Source organism: Dryobates pubescens, chromosome 13, assembly GCF_014839835.1.
Source record: "Dryobates pubescens isolate bDryPub1 chromosome 13, bDryPub1.pri, whole genome shotgun sequence".
Lineage (NCBI taxonomy): Eukaryota > Metazoa > Chordata > Aves > Piciformes > Picidae > Dryobates > Dryobates pubescens.
The window spans coordinates 11,415,386-11,435,951 of NC_071624.1; the positions used below are offsets into that span (position 1 = coordinate 11,415,386).

General features: G+C 47.2%; 1 protein-coding gene across 4 annotated transcripts; it reads right to left on the minus strand.

Moving 5' to 3' along the window:
• Window positions 1–304: 304 nt before the first annotated feature.
• Window positions 305–20,566, minus strand: EIF4E2 (eukaryotic translation initiation factor 4E family member 2). Of its 4 annotated transcripts, none has more exons than XM_054166444.1 (8): window positions 20,490–20,556; window positions 19,612–19,726; window positions 17,532–17,666; window positions 14,983–15,087; window positions 11,971–12,123; window positions 11,746–11,882; window positions 3,340–3,418; window positions 305–783 (listed from the first exon to the last, which is right to left on the minus strand). In XM_054166444.1, the coding sequence occupies exons 1-7, from the start codon at window positions 20,507–20,509 to the stop codon at window positions 3,373–3,375; spliced, it is 711 nt and encodes a 236-aa protein (XP_054022419.1). In that variant the 5' UTR covers window positions 20,510–20,556; the 3' UTR covers window positions 305–783; window positions 3,340–3,372. The 4 variants fall into 4 exon arrangements, with proteins under 4 accessions (XP_054022419.1, XP_054022421.1, XP_054022420.1 ...); XM_054166443.1 differs by lacking the exon at window positions 3,340–3,418 and adding an exon at window positions 5,621–5,713 and having other exon boundaries at window positions 713–783; window positions 20,490–20,566; XM_054166446.1 differs by lacking the exon at window positions 11,746–11,882.

Consider the following 20,566-nt stretch of genomic DNA (forward strand, 5'->3'; position numbering starts at 1 on the left):
TGTACTGCTACCCAGGGAGTATGGAGAAAGGGCAAAGACTAAGCAAGCACCTCATTTTTTAAGCAAGATGTTACATCTCAACTCCTCTGTCCATATAACTCCACAAATACAGCAACGTTTGGCCACCACGGGCAGCTGAGGGGCTTTGCTGCTACATGCAGATGAGCAGTTTGGGGGAAGATACTTTATGGAGCTGAGAGAAGCAGGCCTGGGGCCTTATCACCGCCTAGAGAAATGGCATCCCACCAATTTTTGAGACAGAGCCAAAAAAAAACCCCAAAAGAGAAAAGAAAGAGACCGAAAGAAACAAAGAGACCCAATAATTTATTGGCAGAGCTGAAAGGGGGCATTTGTAAACCACAGGGCCAACTCTCCGCTGGGAAGCTCCTCCCAGCTGCAGAGAGATTTGTAATACTGGTATCCCTCAGCAAAAGGCTCTGACACTGAGGCAGAATCCCAGAGATCCTGCATGCCATAGAGAAAGAGAGGAAAGTGCTGCAAGACGCGGCCCCAGGGGCACGCTGCCGCCTGCAAGGTTGGCCTCCCACCCCCTGCTAAAAACGGTCGTGTGTGACAAAATCAGCCGCTATGGACGCCGCTGCTGGAGGGCTTCAGATGGATCCTTCCTCCAAGGAGGAGTGCGAGAGAGTGGCCTGTGAGTCCCTTCAGAGGTCAGAGGGCACTGGTGGAGACCTCTCAGTGCTTTCAACACGGGGAGAGGAGCTTAGTGCCAGCTCTTGTTCTCACAATGTGATTTTTGTGTTTCGAAAGCTTGAATTATCCCTGGAAAACAGAGGGGAGAAAGAGGTTAAAGGTGTGCATTCCTTCAGATCACAGCACTCCCCCCACTCCACCCACCATGGCTACCATCTCAGTATGCCACTCAAATCAATGCTCATTATAACAACATCCTAAGCAGATCTACTTTCTAACTGTAGACTTTTCACGCAAGTCAACCTGCTGCTCCAGAGCACTTGGAACATGGGGAGATTCTGGTGCACCCCCATTCTTCAGGAAAATGTTATCTCCTGTGAGCAAAGCACATGATAAGATTTTGGAAACCTCCCTGATAGATTCTGGAGTTTAAATAACTTGCATGATCCCTTTTCCCATCCCCTCCCCCCCCCCCCCCCCCCCCCAAACACTTGCCTTCAGGGATTCTGCATGGAGCACAAATACACTGTCAGTCCAACCTTCTCCTGCCTGTCCCTCTACTGTCATGCTGCCAACAAGTTTAGCTCTCTGGTCTCTCCCACCTTAGGATTCTAGCTGATCTGAAGAGGTGGTTTCCCTCAAGTTCAACTCAAGGAGTTTCTTCACCAGCTTTTACTCACATGAGTACAGTCAAGTGAGTTGCAGAGGCTACTGACAAAGAAAGGACTACTGCTGGTCCACCACCTTCATTTGCAGAGTCTTGCAGCACACGATGGCAGCTGAAGATGGGGCTGGTTACAGAAGCCTGTGTTGATGCTTACTGCCAGCCTGTGAGCAGCAGCAAAGGCAAGGCCTGTTTATACATTAACAGAAAGGTGGTCTGTCTTTCTAAGCTCCAATGGAAATTAATGAGAATACAATTACTTTGAGAGGATAGGTTTGGCAGCTCTTCCCATAACAGGGACAGGGAAGTAAGCTGTCCAAACCAAACACCTAGGGCTGCACCAGCACGTGCAACACCAAATTGGCAGAGCTGTCCTGAAGAGCAAAGGCAGCAGCTTCCGAAGCAAGGTGCTGCACAACTGTAAAATCCTGCTTCAACTCCTGAGCTAACGTTGTGTGCTGCTAAGGGCTGCACAGTAGCTGTAACATCACAGCACAGGGCATGCTGAAATACCTCCAGGAGGAGGGCTGGAGGAGCAGAAGGAAGTAAACAACACTCTTTAGGGAGTTAAGCAAGTTATTCTGCTATGGCATGACAGCAAAAACCATGCTAGAGGCCATCTGCAGAAGACTGGGGTTCACCTTTGTGCTTGCCAGCAAAGCAGGCTGTGCTGCCACTTAGGAACATGATTCAGGATTCATTAACTGAATTCTGGCTAATTTGCAACAATGGTTTGGTTGTCTATCCCACACTGTATTTTCACCCATGGCATCTACCTCGGGAAGACAGCACACTTTGGTTGGCTCTTTCTCAGACAGGTTTCTACACTTCCTCTTCTGGTTCTGCTGGGGTGCCCCAGGCCCTCTGCTCAGCACAGGCAGCCCAATACAGTTGAGAGCTAAAAATCAACTCTGTCACTGTTTTCCTGTACACTTGGCACACTGATTGCCTTTTGAAACTGGTATTTCATGAAGCAAACTGGTTTCCCCTCCTGGTAGGTCACTTGAATGTCATCTAACCACAACACAGGTGCATTACAACAGGTGCCTGTGTAATGTTTTGTAAACCCTGATCCTCACAAAAGCAAAAGCTGTGAGGAAAGATGGATATTATTTTCATAACAAGCTCTGAGAATGCTGCTTGCCCAAAGCTGTGGAGGGAGGTTTTGGTATCCCTAGTGGCCCCTCAGAACTCGGCTGTGCTGGAGAAGCTACATACCACACAGAGCGGGCACCAGGCACTGTAACACTTCCTCCCAGCAGGTTCTTCTGCTTTGGCATGGGGCAGTGCAGCAATCCTGCTCGGCTACAACCAAACACAACTCACACTGCCAGCCCTCCTGCTAGCCCTTTGTAAGGATGCACTGGGAAAGTGGGCACTGGAGGGGAAAACCAATGGCCCTGAGCTCACCTTGAATATTTTGTCTGCACATGGCGGGGTTGCCACTACCAGAAGCAGCAGGTGGTTTCATCTCATTAGCCACAGCACTACTATTTCGAAAGACAGTAGCTACTGTGTGTCCTTCCTGAACAAGTTTTTATTGACAGACTCATTTATTCTGCTCCAGCCCACTGTCAAGAGCAAAGGCATATATGCCAAGCTCCAGGAGCCTCTCTCAGTGTCCATCACATGGATGTGCTTAGCATTCATTTACCACTCCATATCTGCTTACAGTCAATCCTAGGCAACAGACCCAAGCTGAAGACATACCTCTCAGCCTCCTGGGATCAGGTCTGGAATAAAAGTGCCTTGTGCCAAGGAAAGACACATTAGCCAAACAGCACACAGCATCACGACAGAAAACGCTGCGTGAGTGGAGGCCACAGCACCTGTGGCAGCCTTCGGTCAAAAAGGAAGAAGACAGAAAAAGTTCATTTTGACCTTAGGGAGAGATCCAATAGCAGAATGGGCTCACCACCAGGCCCACCAGGCACGAGAACAAACATGTCAGCCCGTGGGAAGAGGGTTGGAAGCTGAGAGGTATGCCGTGAAGTCACATAGGAAGAAAGATGAGGCCCTACCCTGTGTGTGACAGAGGGAGGGGGAGCGTTCGATCAGCGGCCACTGCTGTTCACCAGGCCATGAAACTCCTCCCAGGCCCTGGCAAGCCAGAGGGAAGAAAAAAAAAAAAAAAGGGAAAAAAAAATAAAAATGAAACAAGCCCCCAAAAGCACCAGCACTTCAGATCAAAGGCTTCTTAACTTTTCACAAGAGCAGAAACATTCAATGGCGTTTGAAAGGCACTCGTCTTCAGAGAGCAAGGCAATATTCTCTGATAGCCCTAGTGGATAGCAGCATCCTTAAAACCCAGCCAAACATCTGACAGCGCGAGGCAGCTCCAACCTTCTGCACAGACAGGAAGCGTTCCCCACCGGCTGCTGGTGACACAGCCACACGAATACCCTTCCAGAGGCAGGTACGACCTTCCTACGTCCCCAGATGGAACATCCGTTTCCTACCGCTGATAAACCGCCCTTGGTTCCGTCTCTCTGGAGGATTAGCGTGTTCCTTGGCTGCTTCAACTCGGCCCCTCGCCGGCCCCGTGCCGCAACACGTGCCTGCCCGTGTGGTAATCCCCCCAAAAGGGGCTGCTCCTAATGCCACACGGCTTAGCTGTCGCAAAACTCTTCGATCAGGCGGCAGAATCCAATTGTTATTAGAAAGCCTCATTTCCTATTGCGAACCTGCCTTGCTAATGACAACCCAGTAAAAAACATCGCAGCTATTTGAAATGAAAATGGTTTCAGAGAAGTTAAGAGGGCCAGGCCTAATGCTGCATTCCCTGGTGGAGAATGCTGCTGACGGACGAAGCTAGCAGACTGAAAAATTGCTGTCTGATTTACGAAGGCAGAATACTGAAAGCCCTCTCAGGGAATAGATGCCAAGGTTAGTGTTAGCATGACTACTATCTGCTGGGATCAGAGACATCAAAGAACCTCACGGTCCCCCATGCCCAGCAAAACAGCACTGGTGCCTACAGCACATGCCTAAGCCATTTACTAAACCCAAAGAGTCCCATGGAGCTGGAGGGACCTTACAGGGAACCCAGGTCAGTCATAAACCCAGACTACGCTGCAGATTTTGTCGCTGGTACTTAGTAGCTACCTCACATCTCATTTTCTGCATTGCCTCATCAGGCCACTGCAAGAGAATAGGGGAATCCAGAGAAAGGAGTCTTGTATTAGTCAGTATCTGTGCCAAAAAAAGACCACCAGCTTAGCTCTTACCTCATCCTCACAGAGTCAAAATCACAACCAGCACTGCAAAAGCAGCTCACGAGTCATAAGCGCTTGACCCAGCAAAGTCATAGCCCAAATAAACACAGGGTATCCTAGGAGAGTGCCTGTCACGTGCCCTCTGCAAGACTGCACACCACATTCATTGGGACCCTAGCAAAGGGGGCAGAAGCTAGCTGCTTTTCACTGTGATGTGTAGTTTGGAATTTATGACACTGCCTTGTCAGACAAAAGTACAGAAAATCCCTCTTTTGAAAGTGCTGAAGGTGAAATCCCAAAGATCACCGGCTTTGGCACCACCAGTACAAACCTGTTGAGGGGCAAAACATTCCAGTTCTTCCCAGTTCAAAAGTGTTTTGACAAAACTTCCAAGAAGAAACCAAATCTCCACAGTTCCCCACAGCACAGGCTCCTGTGAACTACCAAGGTGATCAGCTGGTCCGAGAGAGCCCTGTCTACATCTGGCTAAGTTTTCTCCTTAGTCACCCTCCACCCCCTGTAGGTCAAAATCCTCCTGCTACCGACTAGGATGGACAAATGAGTAGCAGTTATCCATGGGAGTCACAAAGCTACATGGTATTCTATAGCTGATCCTCAGACATGAGCCCTTGGAGCCAAAGGAAATGTGAGGGAGAAAGACAGCAAAGGGTGCCACAGATGCAATAGTACAGCACGCAGGGCACAGCTGTGGTGCACTAGTACATAAGGTCAGATCTGCAAATCAGCTTGACCTACAGCACCATGCTGCTCAGGGGAGAGAAACCTGCAAGTGGCTCATTGTAAGCAAAGAGGAAGCACAGAAGTCCCTCAATGGGAACTTTCCTCCCAATCTCCCCAGATACAGCACCCTTCAGGGCCACAAGGCCAGGAAATTTTTCAGAAAGGAAACTGCCCATGTCACCCAGTCAGCACATGGCACCAGACAGTGTGGGGTCCAGAAGGAAGTTAGATGGAAGAGAAACTCTGGATACAAAGCCCTCTTAGCTGCTGAATACAAGTTGGAAAGCTATGCACATCTCCAACCTTGTCAAAAAGTCTCCATATTCATGTCTTCCCTCCAGCTTACCATGTCTTGTATTTCTACCACATTTCCATCACCCATAATCACATCTTCTCTCTCCTCTCCCACAGCTCTCCCCAAACTCGTAACTTCTTTTCTCTGCAGAAGGATCACAAGGACAGATTATTTGTCAACAAAATCGATAATTTATTACCCCTTTCAAACCAAGGAGTTCCCTGTTCCAACATTCCAATACCATCATGCACATAGTCCTTCAGCTGCCAAGTCCTTCTCACAGAGAAAAAGCTCTTCCAGCCAAGAATTTTTAAGCCAAGACCCTCGTACATATTATAGTACTAATTACTCCAACTATCTGCTGACTTGACTGAAAAAAATTCACCAAGCTGTGTCTGTCCTAATGTACCTAAGCTGTGCTAGAAGAGCAAACTGCTCCACATTTGGTACCAAATACAGCTGCCAGTTAATTTTGTCTGGCAGAATCTTTATGACCTGTGACGCGCCAAAGGCACGGTGCCAGAGTCTAAGAGGTTATTTTTATGTATAGACATTTTTAGTACCTTATTGCTATACTGTCTGTGCAGTGATCAGACACTCAGTGAATTGATGCCCAGCACTGAGGTTATTCCCATCAAACAGATGGGAAATGGAAACATTAGCAGGCTAAATAAAGTCAGCCAGACCCAAACCGTTCCATGGTTCCATGATTCTATGATTTCTGACCCTTAACTGTTGTAACTTCCAACCTTCTCCCCTACTGCCCAAGCAGGGCTTCCCTTATCCTTACCAAGTAAGTTGGGGGGAGGGAAGGGAAAAAGGAGCCACTATTGGAGACTCCAGCAAAAAGAGGAAGAGCAGCCACAGCCACTTCAAGGGACTTTCCAAATCACTACCACGCAAGCAGCTCTGTTTTCTCCAACCACCCTCAATCTTTTAAGTCCCAGCAGTTCCTCTTCAGCATTTCCCTGAGCAGTTCTGCCTCCTTATCAGCTCCTTCCCCAGCTGAAAGAGGGGATGGGAAGCTCATGGTGCATGCTGTTCCCACAACGGTCACCAAGGGCTGTCCCTTCTACCGGCCTGCCTGCAACCTCCCAGCACAGTGACCACCCACCACACTGCAGGTACAGTGTCCAGAGCAGCACAGCCTCTTCTTGGGGGCTCCCCATGTTCTATCAGCGTTGAGATTTGTTCAAAGCAAGTCAAGGACTTTGTGACAGACCTGAAAATTAATAGCTTAAAAAAACCCCAAACATCTAGCCTGAAACAATTCCAGCATATATCTGAAAGTATCTGTAGCAAAGACAAACAGGGACACCATCATGACCTTGAAATGAACACATCTGAACTGACCTCCTTGACAAGAAACATGACATAAGTAGGTTATAGTCACTTTTTTAGTAAGAGACAGGCCAATAAGGTAAGGAAGCCTTTTACAAAGTCATGGACATTTCTGAGTAAGGTATACTGCAGTGATGGAGAACGAACCAATGAATCCATCATTTCAAAGCCCAAGTCTAGGGAAGGGCTCTTACACTTGCAGCACCTAGAAATCACAGAATCATAGAATTGTTAGGGTTGGAAGAGACCTCAAAGGATCATCTAGTCCCAACCCCCCTGATATTACTGGAACTGGGGAAAGGAGTGACAAATTAAAGCCAGCATTGCAGAGGCTTTGGAGAAGAGGACAAGCTTTTGGATCCAGAACCTCACCATCTTCCTCTAGCTTTTATTCCTGCTCTCAGACTTTAAAGAATGAGGGTGAAATAACATAGCTCTCTAGAGCTGGTTAGACCCGAGGCAACCTGCACTCCGCTGACAGTGTAAGTCCATTTGCAAACCATCTGACTTCAGACAAGGTTAACCCTGTCCACACCAATTAAATTACAGTGAAGGACAATGCAACTAAGCAGCACTGAGGAGTTGTCCCATGGTCTAGGAAATTAGCAAGCAAACAGAAACTGTAATGAGTTACAGAATTAGCTGAACTCTGATGTAACCATGAGGGAGGCCTCACAAGGGCTCCAACACCAGCTTACTGCCTCAGACACTGATCTTGCCCAACATCCACCACTTACACAGAGATTTCTGTTCTTCATTCTTCACTTTTTTTGTCCCTGTGGTCTTCTTATAGTGCATACCCTCACTCCCTCCATGAGGTATCTGTTCCTTTCCCAGCTACAACATAGTCTGAGGTCATTTCCTCCAACTGCCTGCAGTGAAATGAACCCAGTGCCAGCCCTACTAAGATCAACTATTCCTCTCATTTACTCGAGCCATCCCATTAGTTATCAGTGGTGACTTTGAAAGGAAAGGATAGTTTTGTAACCCTGCTCAGCTCTCACTGCAGCAGGCACTTAAAAATAACTGAAGCTTTGTTTTCAAAAAGAGCAACCTTGCTTTAGAGCTGACAGGACAATTCATAAAGTCACCAAAATATTTCCAGGCCAGCCCGCTCAGCAGCAGCCTGCTGTACGGCCACAGCTCTGGACTTCCCCAGCAAAATAAGCCATGTTAATTTAGCTGGGATTGTTGGGTGGTGCTGCAGGTAAGAGCTCCCAGGACAGGAGACAGTCACTGACCACACAGTTATCAGCATGGAAAAGAAAGGCTGATGACCCCAGGCAGGGCAAATGTTTATGCAAGACAGCCAAATGCTTCACACACTGCAATGCTCAAAACCCAAACTTTACACCCATCACTCCACCCCTCTCTCAAATGCAGTTTACTCCCTACAGACACCTGAATATATTTGCTGGCCTCACTGAGGCATGAGCAGGCTGTGACTGGCAACACTTAGCTTTCAAAAAAAAAAATCCAGTGCACCTCCTAAGGCAACAAAACTAAGAGGTTGGTTGTCTCAGTTCCAAACCACAGGGAGTGGCACTGTTCACAACCCACTGGTCACCACTGGGCCATGCCACCTCCAAGAGTAACAGCACCGATGAACAGAACCTATTAAGTGGTTCACTACATCTGAGTGCACCTCTTTCAGTCCACCTCTCAGGGGACAAAGAGAAGCTATTTCTCTCCAGCTACTGAAACGAGGTAGCCCACACAATGTCACACACCTTCTTTTCAGGTGCTCAGCACTGTAGCATCTAAGATACTATAAATCCCCTGGAATTAAGCAAAGTCCCAGAGACTGTTCTAGCTCTTCTAGCAAGATTGGAAATTAATACAGACTAGGCTGACCCTTCCACTCCCTGGGATTTAGGCAGCTTGTCAATATCACAAGCAAGAGAAAGGACAAACACAGGAAAATTGCAATGAGAGATCTGCTTATCTAGCTAAATGCGCAAGCCCCGCCACCGAGAGCAGGAAGGACAGAATGCAGAATAGCTCCCTGGAAGAGCTGTGAAGCAACAGATACTTTTCAAATGCAGCTTGGCAGCACTACCACTTTCTGAAACAAAAGGGGGCTGCAGCCTCACTGACAACTCATGAAAAATGGTATCTAAAATTGAGTTAATATGAAATGCATCATCACAAAAGGAATATATAAAACCTGAAACACAGGGCTCAGGTTCCAGAGTGAGGGCCGTGCTAGCAATTTCTACAGAAGCATTCATTTACAGTGTGTCAAAAGCTAATCCAGGTCAATTCACTACCTAAAAGTCAAGGTTTTGAGAAACGCCTGTTCTTTTCTTGCTAGGCATGCTCCCTTCCCTGAAGCACAATCAATGCCAATCAAACACTGCACATGAGCAGAGCTCTAGTGGAGAGATGCAGCCCATACAAATGAAAAATGCTGCAAGCCCCCCTAGAAAGGCAGCCCTGACAAAGCCTACAGCATGGCTCTTCCATTAGAGCCTTTCATAAAACACAGCCAGAGCGCGGGTGCAGAGTGCTGCTGGAAAGCCCTCCCCGGCCATCAATCACATGGTGCACGCGCAGCGTAAGTGGAGTTTATTCATGACGGACACTATTTCAACAGGGCTTGATAGATGGCTGAGGAAAAGGAGCCAGGCTTTATGGAGGGGAGAACTGGCTACACAAGAGATTCTTCATTAGTGAGAGAACCTTAATGATATGAAGCATAGCCAAGAAGAGTCAGGCTGAAAGCTGGGGCTGTCCTGCCCTTCTCTGTCAAGGAAACGGGCACTGTCGCCTCCCTGCAGCTGCTGTCCCTTGCTGCCTGCTGGTACCAGGCAAAGAAGGCACACAAGTCACCACATCGCCACACAGAAACTCCACTGACAAGCAGCTCTGCTCTGAATTTACACCAGCTCCAACAGAAGACTGCAAACAGACTGCTGGAGCTCAAGAGAGGCGATGGAAAAAACCAGCTCTCATGGTCCTCTGTATGGTGGAAGATTAATTGCTTAGGTCTACCTCACTAGGACACCAACCCAACTCCTGACTATCCCTCTTCTCCTGCTCACAGAAGAGTAAGTGGGAGACAAGCCAGAGGGCCCCTGTTTAAGAATGACTCCCGGCTGTAATCTGAACTACTACATTTGATTCCACACACACCTGTTACTCTTGGACAAGCTTATTTCGTACCACGCGTCAGCAGCACAAATGAAACTTTGATACTATGGGCAGCACGTATGGCACATTACACTCTGCAAGGAAATGAGACCACAATCAGTCCTGTCAGACCTGTCAGAGCAAAGACAGTTGCAAACGCTGCTATAGCAGCATTCTCTGTGCTAGGAAGTGCTGGTGGTGATAGCTTATAAGGAAAAGGTCACATCATTTCCACTCTAACCTTGCTATACGAACCACCACTGCTCAGGATAGGTGGCTCAGTAAACAGCTTTCCTTGGCAGAGAGTGAGAGAAGTCAACCACCACCCTGCTCCCATCATGAAGCCGTATCACCACAGCCTGATACTGCTGAACAGGAGCAGAATACCCTGTTGTGTTCACTGGAGCACTTTGCTATCTGCTAATGTGGACAGAGTCGATAGTGCCCTCTCCCGGCAAAAAAGGCACGAGAAATGTTACTGGCAGAACCATGAATACCAGGTTTCAGCAACAGAAGTGGCAACTTGCAGAAACCAAAGCTGCCTGGAAAAGATTCAGCTTAATAAAAGTAATAATTTCTCCTTCCCTTCTCTTTCCCAGGCACACAGAAGGGAAAGCCACATGGAACACTAGATGCCTACAGGCAGTTTAAATAAGACTTTTGTATTACTGCTAGTGACCCACACTTAAAATTTGCCACAACTGGAAGCTAGCTGGATCCTACCAAACTGTTTGACAGCACACTGCTGACAGGGTGATTATGTGGAAAGAACAAGCCAGCATAATGAAAGGAAGTCATGAAAGGTACTTGCACCCTGATTATGGGCTAGATTAGAAAGCTCACTGCTCCATCAATGCTATATTAATTTGTTTCACTTCTTTTTCCAGGGACACCTTTTCAAGTGTTAATTTAACCAATATGATCTAATCAGCATATTGGGTTAGAACATGCTTAAGAAGAAAAGAAAAGAAAAAAATTTACATTATTAACCTCTAACTAATACCTGCATAGGCAGTTTTTTGTCACTTTGTGGGAAACAAAAACCACCATGAGTGGCCTGGCATGGTAAGCTGTAATAGGTTTATTTAAAAATACAAGCTGTCCTCTCTGTGTACCGTGATCTTCCAGTCTTGTTAAAGAGCCCCTGTCACCAGGGCCTGGAAGACTTAATATACGACGTTTATTATGATTAGAAATCATTTGTACAGCACTGTAAATTCACACAGCACTTTCCCAAGACCATCCATAAGTCTAATGGCACCATAAATCCCTGTTAGCTTCCGCACTTTATTCCCTAGAATCTCTGTTTATTCAAATGATCTTGTCCTGCCTCCACTGCAATCTCGTCTTTGAACAGATCAAGCCAGAGTCCCACATCGGGCTGCCCATCTCCCAAGCAACAAGCTGGATGCATCACTACAAAAAAAACACCACCACCACCAAACAACCCTGGACCATAAGACTGAAAAGGAAAAAATCCAAAAGGTGTAGCTATTAGAACCAAAAGTCCCTAACAGCAGCACAAAAGCAACGCAGGTATTTGGCTTTCCAAGCGCGCCGGCAGCGAGCGCTGCTGTTTGTGTGAGGGTTTGCAGCGAAGCCCTAACGCACGTGAGCATTTCGTCCAGCTCCTGTGGTCTGCATTAAACTGCTCAAGCACGCATGCAACCAGCAGCAGGCCCTCCCCCTGCCACCACACGTACTTGATGCTATCAGTGTGTGTTTTATATTCCATGATGGTGTTGGGAGGTAGGTTGAGCACTCTTCGTAAGGTATCGCGTATCCGGGCTGTTGTGGCCTGGTCGCTGGCTGTCTTGTTCCATATGGAGATAATATCCTCCTACAGAACAGCACGTGAGGGGTAAGCAGATGGCACTTTTTGTAGCCCTGCCAGAGGGAAGTACAAGCCAGCTCTCAGAAGCACTTACCTGGAACCGGACAGAGACGACTGCCCCACAGATTTCTTCCCCCACCATGAACTGTTCTCCCAGCATTGCCAGAATGAGGTTCTCCCAGCAGCGCGACGCTAAGCCCTTTCGCAGGCGGATAATCCATTTACCACCATTTTTGTTGGCATCATCCTAGCAAGAGGGGCGAGAAATTGATTTGTTTTCTTCTGGCTGGTTTTCTGCTTTCCCCAAGACAGCAGAGCCACAGACAGGAGCAGATATCGATCGGGTGGGGCAAGGGACAGAGAGGAGGTATTTTCGAGCAAAAGCATTTCACTTCTCCCCCACACAAGCAGAGCCAGAGGTACAGCACTTACTTTGAATACAAAGTACTTGAAACAGTGACTCTCAGCGTTCCAGATGAAGCTCTATGCACTGAAGACTCAAGCTCTAATGTTTTGATCCCACTAGCACAGACTACCAGCAGCCTACCAATCTGCACACAGAACCAGAGGCAAGGACCCTAGAACTGTTCCTAAACCTGAGCCCGATTCCCCCTTTGTCTAATCATCTGTAGGTCTGCTTGGAAAACAGGAAAAATCCCTCATCATAGAACATGAAAGGCAGGGAAAGAGTTGGCAAAGTGGTATTTAAAAGCAAGTGAAAAGCTGATAAATGCTTCCACATTTCCAAGGTCACAAGTTGTGTTAACTCAGAAAGAACCGGTCCGTTCTGAGAATCACTGACATTATCACATGTCATACAGCAGTGTTTGATCCAGGCTGCTGTGACCCAGGGAAATAACCAACGAGGGGAGAGAGTAAGGGAAAAAAAATTTATGCCAAGCACCCAGTCTGTCACCTCAACATTGTGATTCCATATGTTGCACCTGAAAAGGAGCTGAAAACTTCTACAGACTCCCCTGCTTCACAGAACGCACACCTATGTCAAATTGCAGCTCCTCCTCTGTGCAGAAGGCTGTGGCTTTCTCTTGTACAACACTGTAGCTGGGAAATCTTACAAGGTGAGAAGGGAACAAATTCCATCCAAAGCTGAAGAGAGAGGTAGGAACAAGCCAAAGACGTGGCAGTTAGGAAGGGAAAGGGAAGACAGGTCTAGGACAGAAACAGAGAAGAACAAAGAGTAACTCAGAGGGGACTGCAAAATAAAGGGCATCCCTGGCCAAATCCCCTCTGCCAAGCTGGGACACACCTTAAAGATGCTAGGAAAGGCAGCCCAACCCTTAATGAAACAAAGTTGACTTTAGCCTTAAAGCTTCTCTAGAGCTCAGATAAAACTAACATTTGTGTGCTCTCAGAGACAGCAAGTGCTAATGAAGGAATCCTGAGCAAACATGGAAGTGCCAGTGGAACAGCAGCATTCAGATTCCTGAATGGTGTCAGCTCTGGACAAACCTCAAAGCATGACAGCAGCCACATGCATGGTGAAGAATCCAAATCAACATGAGTTCCAGGAATAAGATGCAATCCTGTAAGATGCAACCTACTTGCTGACTAAATGTCCTTGTTTTCCAAGTTGTGAACATCTCATTTTAAGAATTATGCTGTCAAGGGTTCGGCCTTTAAGCAGGGAGCTGAGTTTAACTCCTCTAACTTTCCACAATGACTAATGGGAGTCAAAAGAGAAAATGATATTGCTCAAAGTATTTCAAAGGTGGTTTAAGCAGGTTCAAGGCTAAAAAGAGAACAGTGATTGGGAGGCAGATGCTGTATTGTATGCTTTATGGTTATTGTTAGTTTTCTTTTAGGTTAAACAAGCTTCGGTTCAGTCAAGCATTTGATTTCCCTTTACCAGAACAATAATGATCTGCAGCCCAGTAAATCACCAGGGAACATTATGCTTAGTGCTTCTGACTTTACCCAGAAAAGGCACAGATGGATCCAGAAAAAGATACAATGTAAATACACACACGTGCCTACAAGAACAGCAAGTAAGGATTAGTTTGGATGAGAAAAGGAGCACAAAGCCCTGCAAAGCAAGCAGAAAGGGGAAGGCCAACAGTAAGATCTCAGGTCCTCTTCTATAAATACAAGAAGGGAATGGGGCCAGAAGTAAAGAAACAAAAGGATTTCTCCACCTCCATCTTAGAATGGCTACAGGGAAATGATTTAAAGGAATTCTGCTATGATTAACTTGTGGTCTCTCTGGCTGACACGTAATCAGAGCAACTCAGCTCACCAGGAGTCCAAAGAGGGTTAAACGCTTTATATAAATTCTATCTGCAGTAACTGGCTGTAAAACACCTTGCTTCAAATAATTGCCAGCTAGGGTCACATATAAATTTCTCAGGACCAAGCAGCCTAATTAGATACTTCAGCACAACACATAAAATCCTCATATTGAGAATGGTCTTGGTCATTGTTGGAAGCGGGCCAGGAACTGCAAGAATGATTTGCTAGGCAAAGAGTATTTTTTTCTTCTTCTTCTTTTTAAACATATTTGGATAGGAATGAACAGAAGCAAACTAAGTGCCTTGGAACAAAGAAAAGCAACTGAAGGGCTAAACTAACTTTCTATCTCCAGCCCTACATACAGCCGTAAGCTTTTATCTGATGCGTCTTCTCTTCCCTCCTTGTCTGAAAAAGGCAGGTTGGCTCCTTAAAAGATTTGCTGAGTTCCACTTACAGAAGTCCAGCCCTCCTAGAGGAAAGCCCCACACTGCTGTCACTAGACAAAGCTATAATAAATGGCACATGTCTGTATCAGGAGGCACAGAGCTTAGCTGGGGTCCCTCTCTCATTGGGCTGTAGGCGACATTGCCCAGAGATCCTCTGGACCCAGATGCAAAGGTAATTCCACAACCTTTGGGAAGTGCAGCTGACTACTCCCTGCATCTTCCCTCTCCTCTGCCAGCAAGTCACAGGACTGCCAGGTTACATAGGACAAAGTTCTGAGGACAAGTTTACAGGAAACACAGAAGAAAGGACTGCAACCTGAAGTGCCATTTAATAACAAGAGTCCCTCTGCTGTAGGAGGTTCCCTCCAGAATACTCTGCAAACATCAAGGCAGAAATGAGAGCTCCAACTCACCTCCCACATGGGTTTGATTCCCTCTTTGAAAAGATGGAAGTCACTATGGCCTGTCAGGTCCCCAGGACGTACCATGTGACTGTAAAACCGCCAGAACTGCTCCACCTGCAATGACACAAACCACACAACAAGGCTGCTCAAACTGCTCACAGCCGAGATGCCTACAGAGACAGGCTGCCCCTTCTACACAGGCTGGCCAGACCCCCTTCTTCTGTTCTACTTTCTTGTCATAAGGGCATCAACTAATATATCCAGAAAGCAATGGTAAGATCAGAGCTTGGGTGTCTATTTCTGACTGGCTCCATTATCAGAAGACTTGAAATAATCATCAGGTGCCTCCAAAGGCAGTTGGTGTTTGTCTAAAGAGACCTGTGCTAACTGCTGCTCTGGAAAACGCTTCCAAGCAAATCTTGTAAATCCTATTGCCTCAGTGTTCAGTCAGTGGATGTCTCAAGGGCATCAGCTATAGCCAAGGCTCTCCACACTACACAGATCGGCCCTGCATTTATCACTGCTTCCTGTGATCATGGAGACTGCAGGAGCCTCCAAATGAAACTTTGGTTTTGTTAATTTAATTTTACTCTATCCAGGTTTAAGATCCTCAGACACCACTCAGAGCTTTTATTTAAATACCTCTTACTTCCTTTTCCAATCTGCATTGGTCCATTTGGTCCACCCACTTCACTTTGACCAGTTTCCATTCTGGCACCCCTGAATCTACTTCAGACAGTCTGGCCAGAAGGCAAGGGAATTCTCTTTTCTAATTCTTAAAAATAACGTGTTTATCCTTTGAGATGTCTGGATATGACAGGACTTGAGGGAGGCTGCACCTCTAAAACAAAACAAGGCACCAAAAGACATTATGCTAATTTACATATTGAAGGAGGACTCTGTTCAGTAAGGCAATAGCTATTAAGCAGGTCAGCAGTGAAGCTGCAGGGGTCAGACACTATCCCAAGAACTTCCTCAATGACCTTAATGCCTTGATCAGCACTTGGAATTCTGCTCCAATCTCTGACCTCTGCTATCAAAGCAGGAATTTGCTTTTATAGCCAATACAATTATGAACCAAGACTGAGGTGGGGGTCAGAAGCAATCTATTTTTGTCGAAGACATCTAAATGCAGCCTGGAAATTACCTCCTGGCACCGCGTGAATATGCCCTCTAGTGGTCAGCGCTCAGAAGCTTTTAGAGCCTGCTACTGAAAAGCAAAGAGTTAATCTGAACCCAGACTTAGGCTCAGACAATTCTTTTCTGCAACCTTGTTCTTCCTCATCCTCAAACAGAATTTGGACCCAAACACATTATCAGATCTGCTGGACAGTCTCTCGCCATCTTAACCAAACTCTAGCACCTATTCTTTGCAGCAAACAGACATTAGGATGTGTGGAGTTTTTCCCCTAAGGGGCAAGAAATCAACATGAAGGCTACACTGATTTAGCAGACTGAAAAGTTATTGCCAGATCAAACAGCAGCCACATTTCTCATTCACTGAACTAGAAGCACTCACTGAGACAGTGGAATAGGACCAGTAACTACCCATGATGATAGGCTTAGAGCTGCTTCTCCCACTCTCATCCTGTGTTGATGCAGTAACACAACCCAGCTGCTTGGCCAGGCATATTTTTCACAGCCTCCAGAAGGGATTAAGGGACATTTTAATAAATTCTTACATGGCAGAAGACAGAGATTTACTGGTGGGCAAAATTCACATTTGCAAGGTACCCCAGAAAATCTGCACAAGCACTTGCTGGCCTTGAGAATGGTCTTGTACGTGTTGCCTCTGCAACAGAGACATGTTCTGCTTTTGCATCTTGGGATTTTAATGATGTATTTACACTGCTGGTACATTTTACTACAGGAATAAACAACCACAAATGGTGGAAAGGGAAAGAGAGAGTAATTTCCCTCTAAAGGGAGCTGGGGGTACTGGTTGATAGTAGGCTGAACATGAGACAGCAGTGTGCCCAGGTGGCCAAGGTGCCCAGAATTGGACAAAATACTTAAGATGTGGCCTAACCAGTGCTAAGTACAGGGGCACAATGACTTCCCTGCTCCTGCTGGCTACACTATTCCAGAATGCCATTGTCCACCTTGGCACACTGCTGTGGTAGAAACAGGAGCAGAGAAGGAGCAGGGGAAACATGGGTAGGAGAGAAGTGGGGAGACACGCAACTGTATGGTCTTTGCTTCACATCTATGTTGCATCCAGATAAGCTGTTCCTTTCTTCTCTTGCTTACCTCTCAAGCTCTGCTCCAGCTGACAGACCTAAGCTGTGGAAGTTCTTTTAATTTCCTATTATTATTCCAGCTACCATCATTACTGAAGGCACAGATGTCAGGCACAGGGCAGAGGAGAACCACTTAAGACATGTCACCTGCTGTAGGTAACTCAAGAACTCAGATATAAGTTATGGCAAATCATTCCCTCTCCTCTGTTCCTGGCTACAAGAGCACAGCCTGCATGTGCATACATCCAGCAGACGGGGAGCAAGCCAGCCACAATGATGGTGCCATGCCCAAGTGACACCAGAGCAGGATATACTCACGGAGGCAAAGGTGCCGATCTGTTTGATGTTCTGTTCGTAACTCTGCGAGCTGGTTGGCCTCCCGGGTGTCCGTCTGGAGTACCAGAAGGTGTAATTGTACTGCAAGGGGTGCTCTGCCGGCCCTGGGACAACAGCCTGCAGAACAGAAACACCTGCTTACCCCTTGCACACTCCTCCAAACAGGGAATAGGAAAAAATTACATCTACACCAGCAGAGGTCCACGCTCTCCTGCCTTCATGGACTGTAAACCAAACAGCTCATCCTCGTTTTCAACAGACAAATACTATCTCTGCTCAGTGTCTGAAATGGGGTGCATTAAGAGGAGTGTGTCCAGCAGATCAAGTGAGGTTCTCCTCCCACTCTGCTCTGCCCTTGTGAGACCTCACCTGGATTATTGTGTCCAGTATCAGGCTCCACAGTTCAAGAGGGACAGGATCTACTTGAGAGAGTCCAGCAGAGGGCTGCGAGGATGATTAAGGGACTGAAGCACTGCCCTAAGAGGAGGGGCTGAGAGCCCTGGGGCTTTTTAGTCTAGAGAAGACTTGAGAGGGGATTTAATAAATGTTTATACATATCTGAGGGCTGGGTGTCAAGAGGGAGGGACAGGCTCTTCTCAGTTACACCCTGTGATAGGACAAGGTGTAACAGATATAAACTACAGCACAGGAGGTTCCACCTCAGCTTGAGGAGCAACTTCTTCACTGTGAGGGTCACAGAGCACTACAACAGGCTCCCCAGAGGGATTGTGGAGTCTCCTTCTCTGAAGATTTTCAAGACACATCTGGATGCATTCCTGGGTGACCTACGCTAGATTATATGGTCCTGCTCTGGCAGCAGGGTTGGACTCGATGATCTCCAGAGGTCCCTTTCAACCCCTAACACCCTGTGATCAGGCTCACAACAGCTGACTGCTTCAAAGAATCAAGGTACTGGCAGAGCAGGGATGACTAAGGAAAAAGAAGTAACTTAAGCTCAGGAGAGCATCACCAAAAAAGCAACCCTCCTAACTATTACAGGCTGTATTACTAAATTTTCCTTTAGCATTTGTGCCTGTCTTAAAGGCAAAAAAGACAAACTGAGAAAGGGCAATGTGAGAGCTGTAACTTTTTCCATTTAAGTTGAAAGAAAAAAAAAAAAGAGGCACTCCTTCTCTGGGAAGAAAACCCATCCCTATTAAACCATGATTCAAAAGCAATTATAACTCTTTGGTGGCACCAACTCTCTTAAGCAACCAACACCCCAGCACTCTGAGAACATTAGTCTTGGAACCTGTTATGTCACCTTTGGCAGAACCCATGGCTAGCAGTGACCAGCCATCACTTTTCAATTTCCCAAGCACCCACTTCTGATTCAAAAGACTTCTACTGAGCATAAAAGAGGCTAATGAGAACTCATTAGAAGCTAACAAGAGTTAAAACTGACAGAAAACAACAAACAAAGCAAAAAGCTCTTATCTGGTGTCATGTGATATTGCCACAGGAGTGAGCTCCATCCCTACTCTTCTGCCTGTGATATTTCTACAAGGGTTGCATTACTTTAGACAGAACAGCTTCCCTAAGCACAAGATTGATAAAAACAACCAACAATGGGCAACAAAGAGGGTTGGATTCGATGATTACCAGAGGTCACTTCCAACCCCTAACATCCTGTGATCAAGGATAGATAGAGGTCTTCTCAAGCAGGCCATGCTATACATACTTACGAGTTATTTCAAGAGTAGCACAAACATAGCCTGGTAAGCCAACTGCAAGCCACTGCTCCCCTGTCAATCAGTCCTTCCTCCACATCCTCTCCCAAGAAAATGTTTTTTTGGGGGAAAACAAAGCTTTATTTCTAATTTCTGTTCCAAAGCCTGGCAGAGTGTAAACTGCATTTATGAAGAAAGCATTCACCCCTCAGATGACACACCTCCAAGAGCCACATCAGATTATCCCAATGCTAATGTAGCACCTATATCTTCATTACAACACTAACAGCACATTAAGCACCCACAGCTCACCAAGACTTACTTCCCTCCTGCTTTAACTGAGCACTCTCCCACCACACCTCAGCAATGGAACGCAGATGCCAGCACCATACCTTCCTCTTGGTAGTGGTCTGTGGTTTCTCTCGATCGTTTTTTTCCTTCTCACCATCTTTCTGTGTGTTATTTTCCTCATTCTGGTCATGGTCTCCACTATCATCATCTTTCAATCTGATAAAGAGTGAAAACAGCGAGTCTTACATTGCACAACTCAGAAGCTTCATAGCAAGCTCAAATAGTCTCTGCTTCTCAGCTCAACCCATACAGTAAAAACTAGCACTACTTTGCATGCCCAGAGGCCATCACAGGCATTTTAGGCACACACTTTTAAGCAGAAGTGAGCGATTAAATGCCTCGTTAAAACAAACTCAAGCAGCTCTGCTCTGTCACAGAAAACCCCAACTACTCGGCAGGGTCCCTAACTGCTCAGGCAGCAGCCATTAAGACCTGTCACTGTAACTTTGCTGACTTCGCTGCTCTTCGGCTCTCCACGCCATAAGCCCTAAGTAGAAGCAGCCCCTCTGACGAGCAGACATCACGACAGCACCCCACACGTCTCTCCGCCTGCCCCATTCCCTGTGAAGGGTCGGAAAAGATGAGTGAAAAGCGTGGCCAAAAGGTGGCCCGCACCCCACAGCCGGCCCGCCCCACGGCGCTGCACGGCAAGGGACGCCCCGCCACGAACTTGTGCTGCGGGCGCCTTGACCCCACCCCGCGGGGCCGAATGCCCTGAGGGCCAGGCTGCAGCACCCGAGCGGGGCCGGGCCGGACTCTGGGGGGAAGGCACGGGGCTATGCATGGCCCCGTGACTCATCGCGTCGCGTCTGCCCAGCGCTGAGGCGGCGGTGGGAAAGCCGCCGGCAGGAAGCGGGGCGGCGCAGCCCCCCCGCAGCGCTGGTGAGAGGAACCGAGGAGAACCGCGCCGCCGACTCACGCGTCGAATTTGTTGTTCATCGTCGCTGCCCGCCGCCACCTCCGTCCACCTCAGCGACTTCCGCTCCGCCGAGTCCG

Bases quoted from the DNA above. Each gene is read 5' to 3' on its own strand.
- EIF4E2 (XM_054166443.1), bottom strand. From the start codon at position 20,509: ATGAACAACAAATTCGACGC. The intron at 19,727-20,489 runs GTGAGTCGGCGG...ACTCTTTATCAG, and splicing joins ATGAACAACAAATTCGACGC to ATTGAAAGATGATGATAGTG. The intron at 12,124-14,982 runs GTGAGTTGGAGC...CCCTCTTGCTAG, and splicing joins GAATCAAACCCATGTGGGAG to GATGATGCCAACAAAAATGG.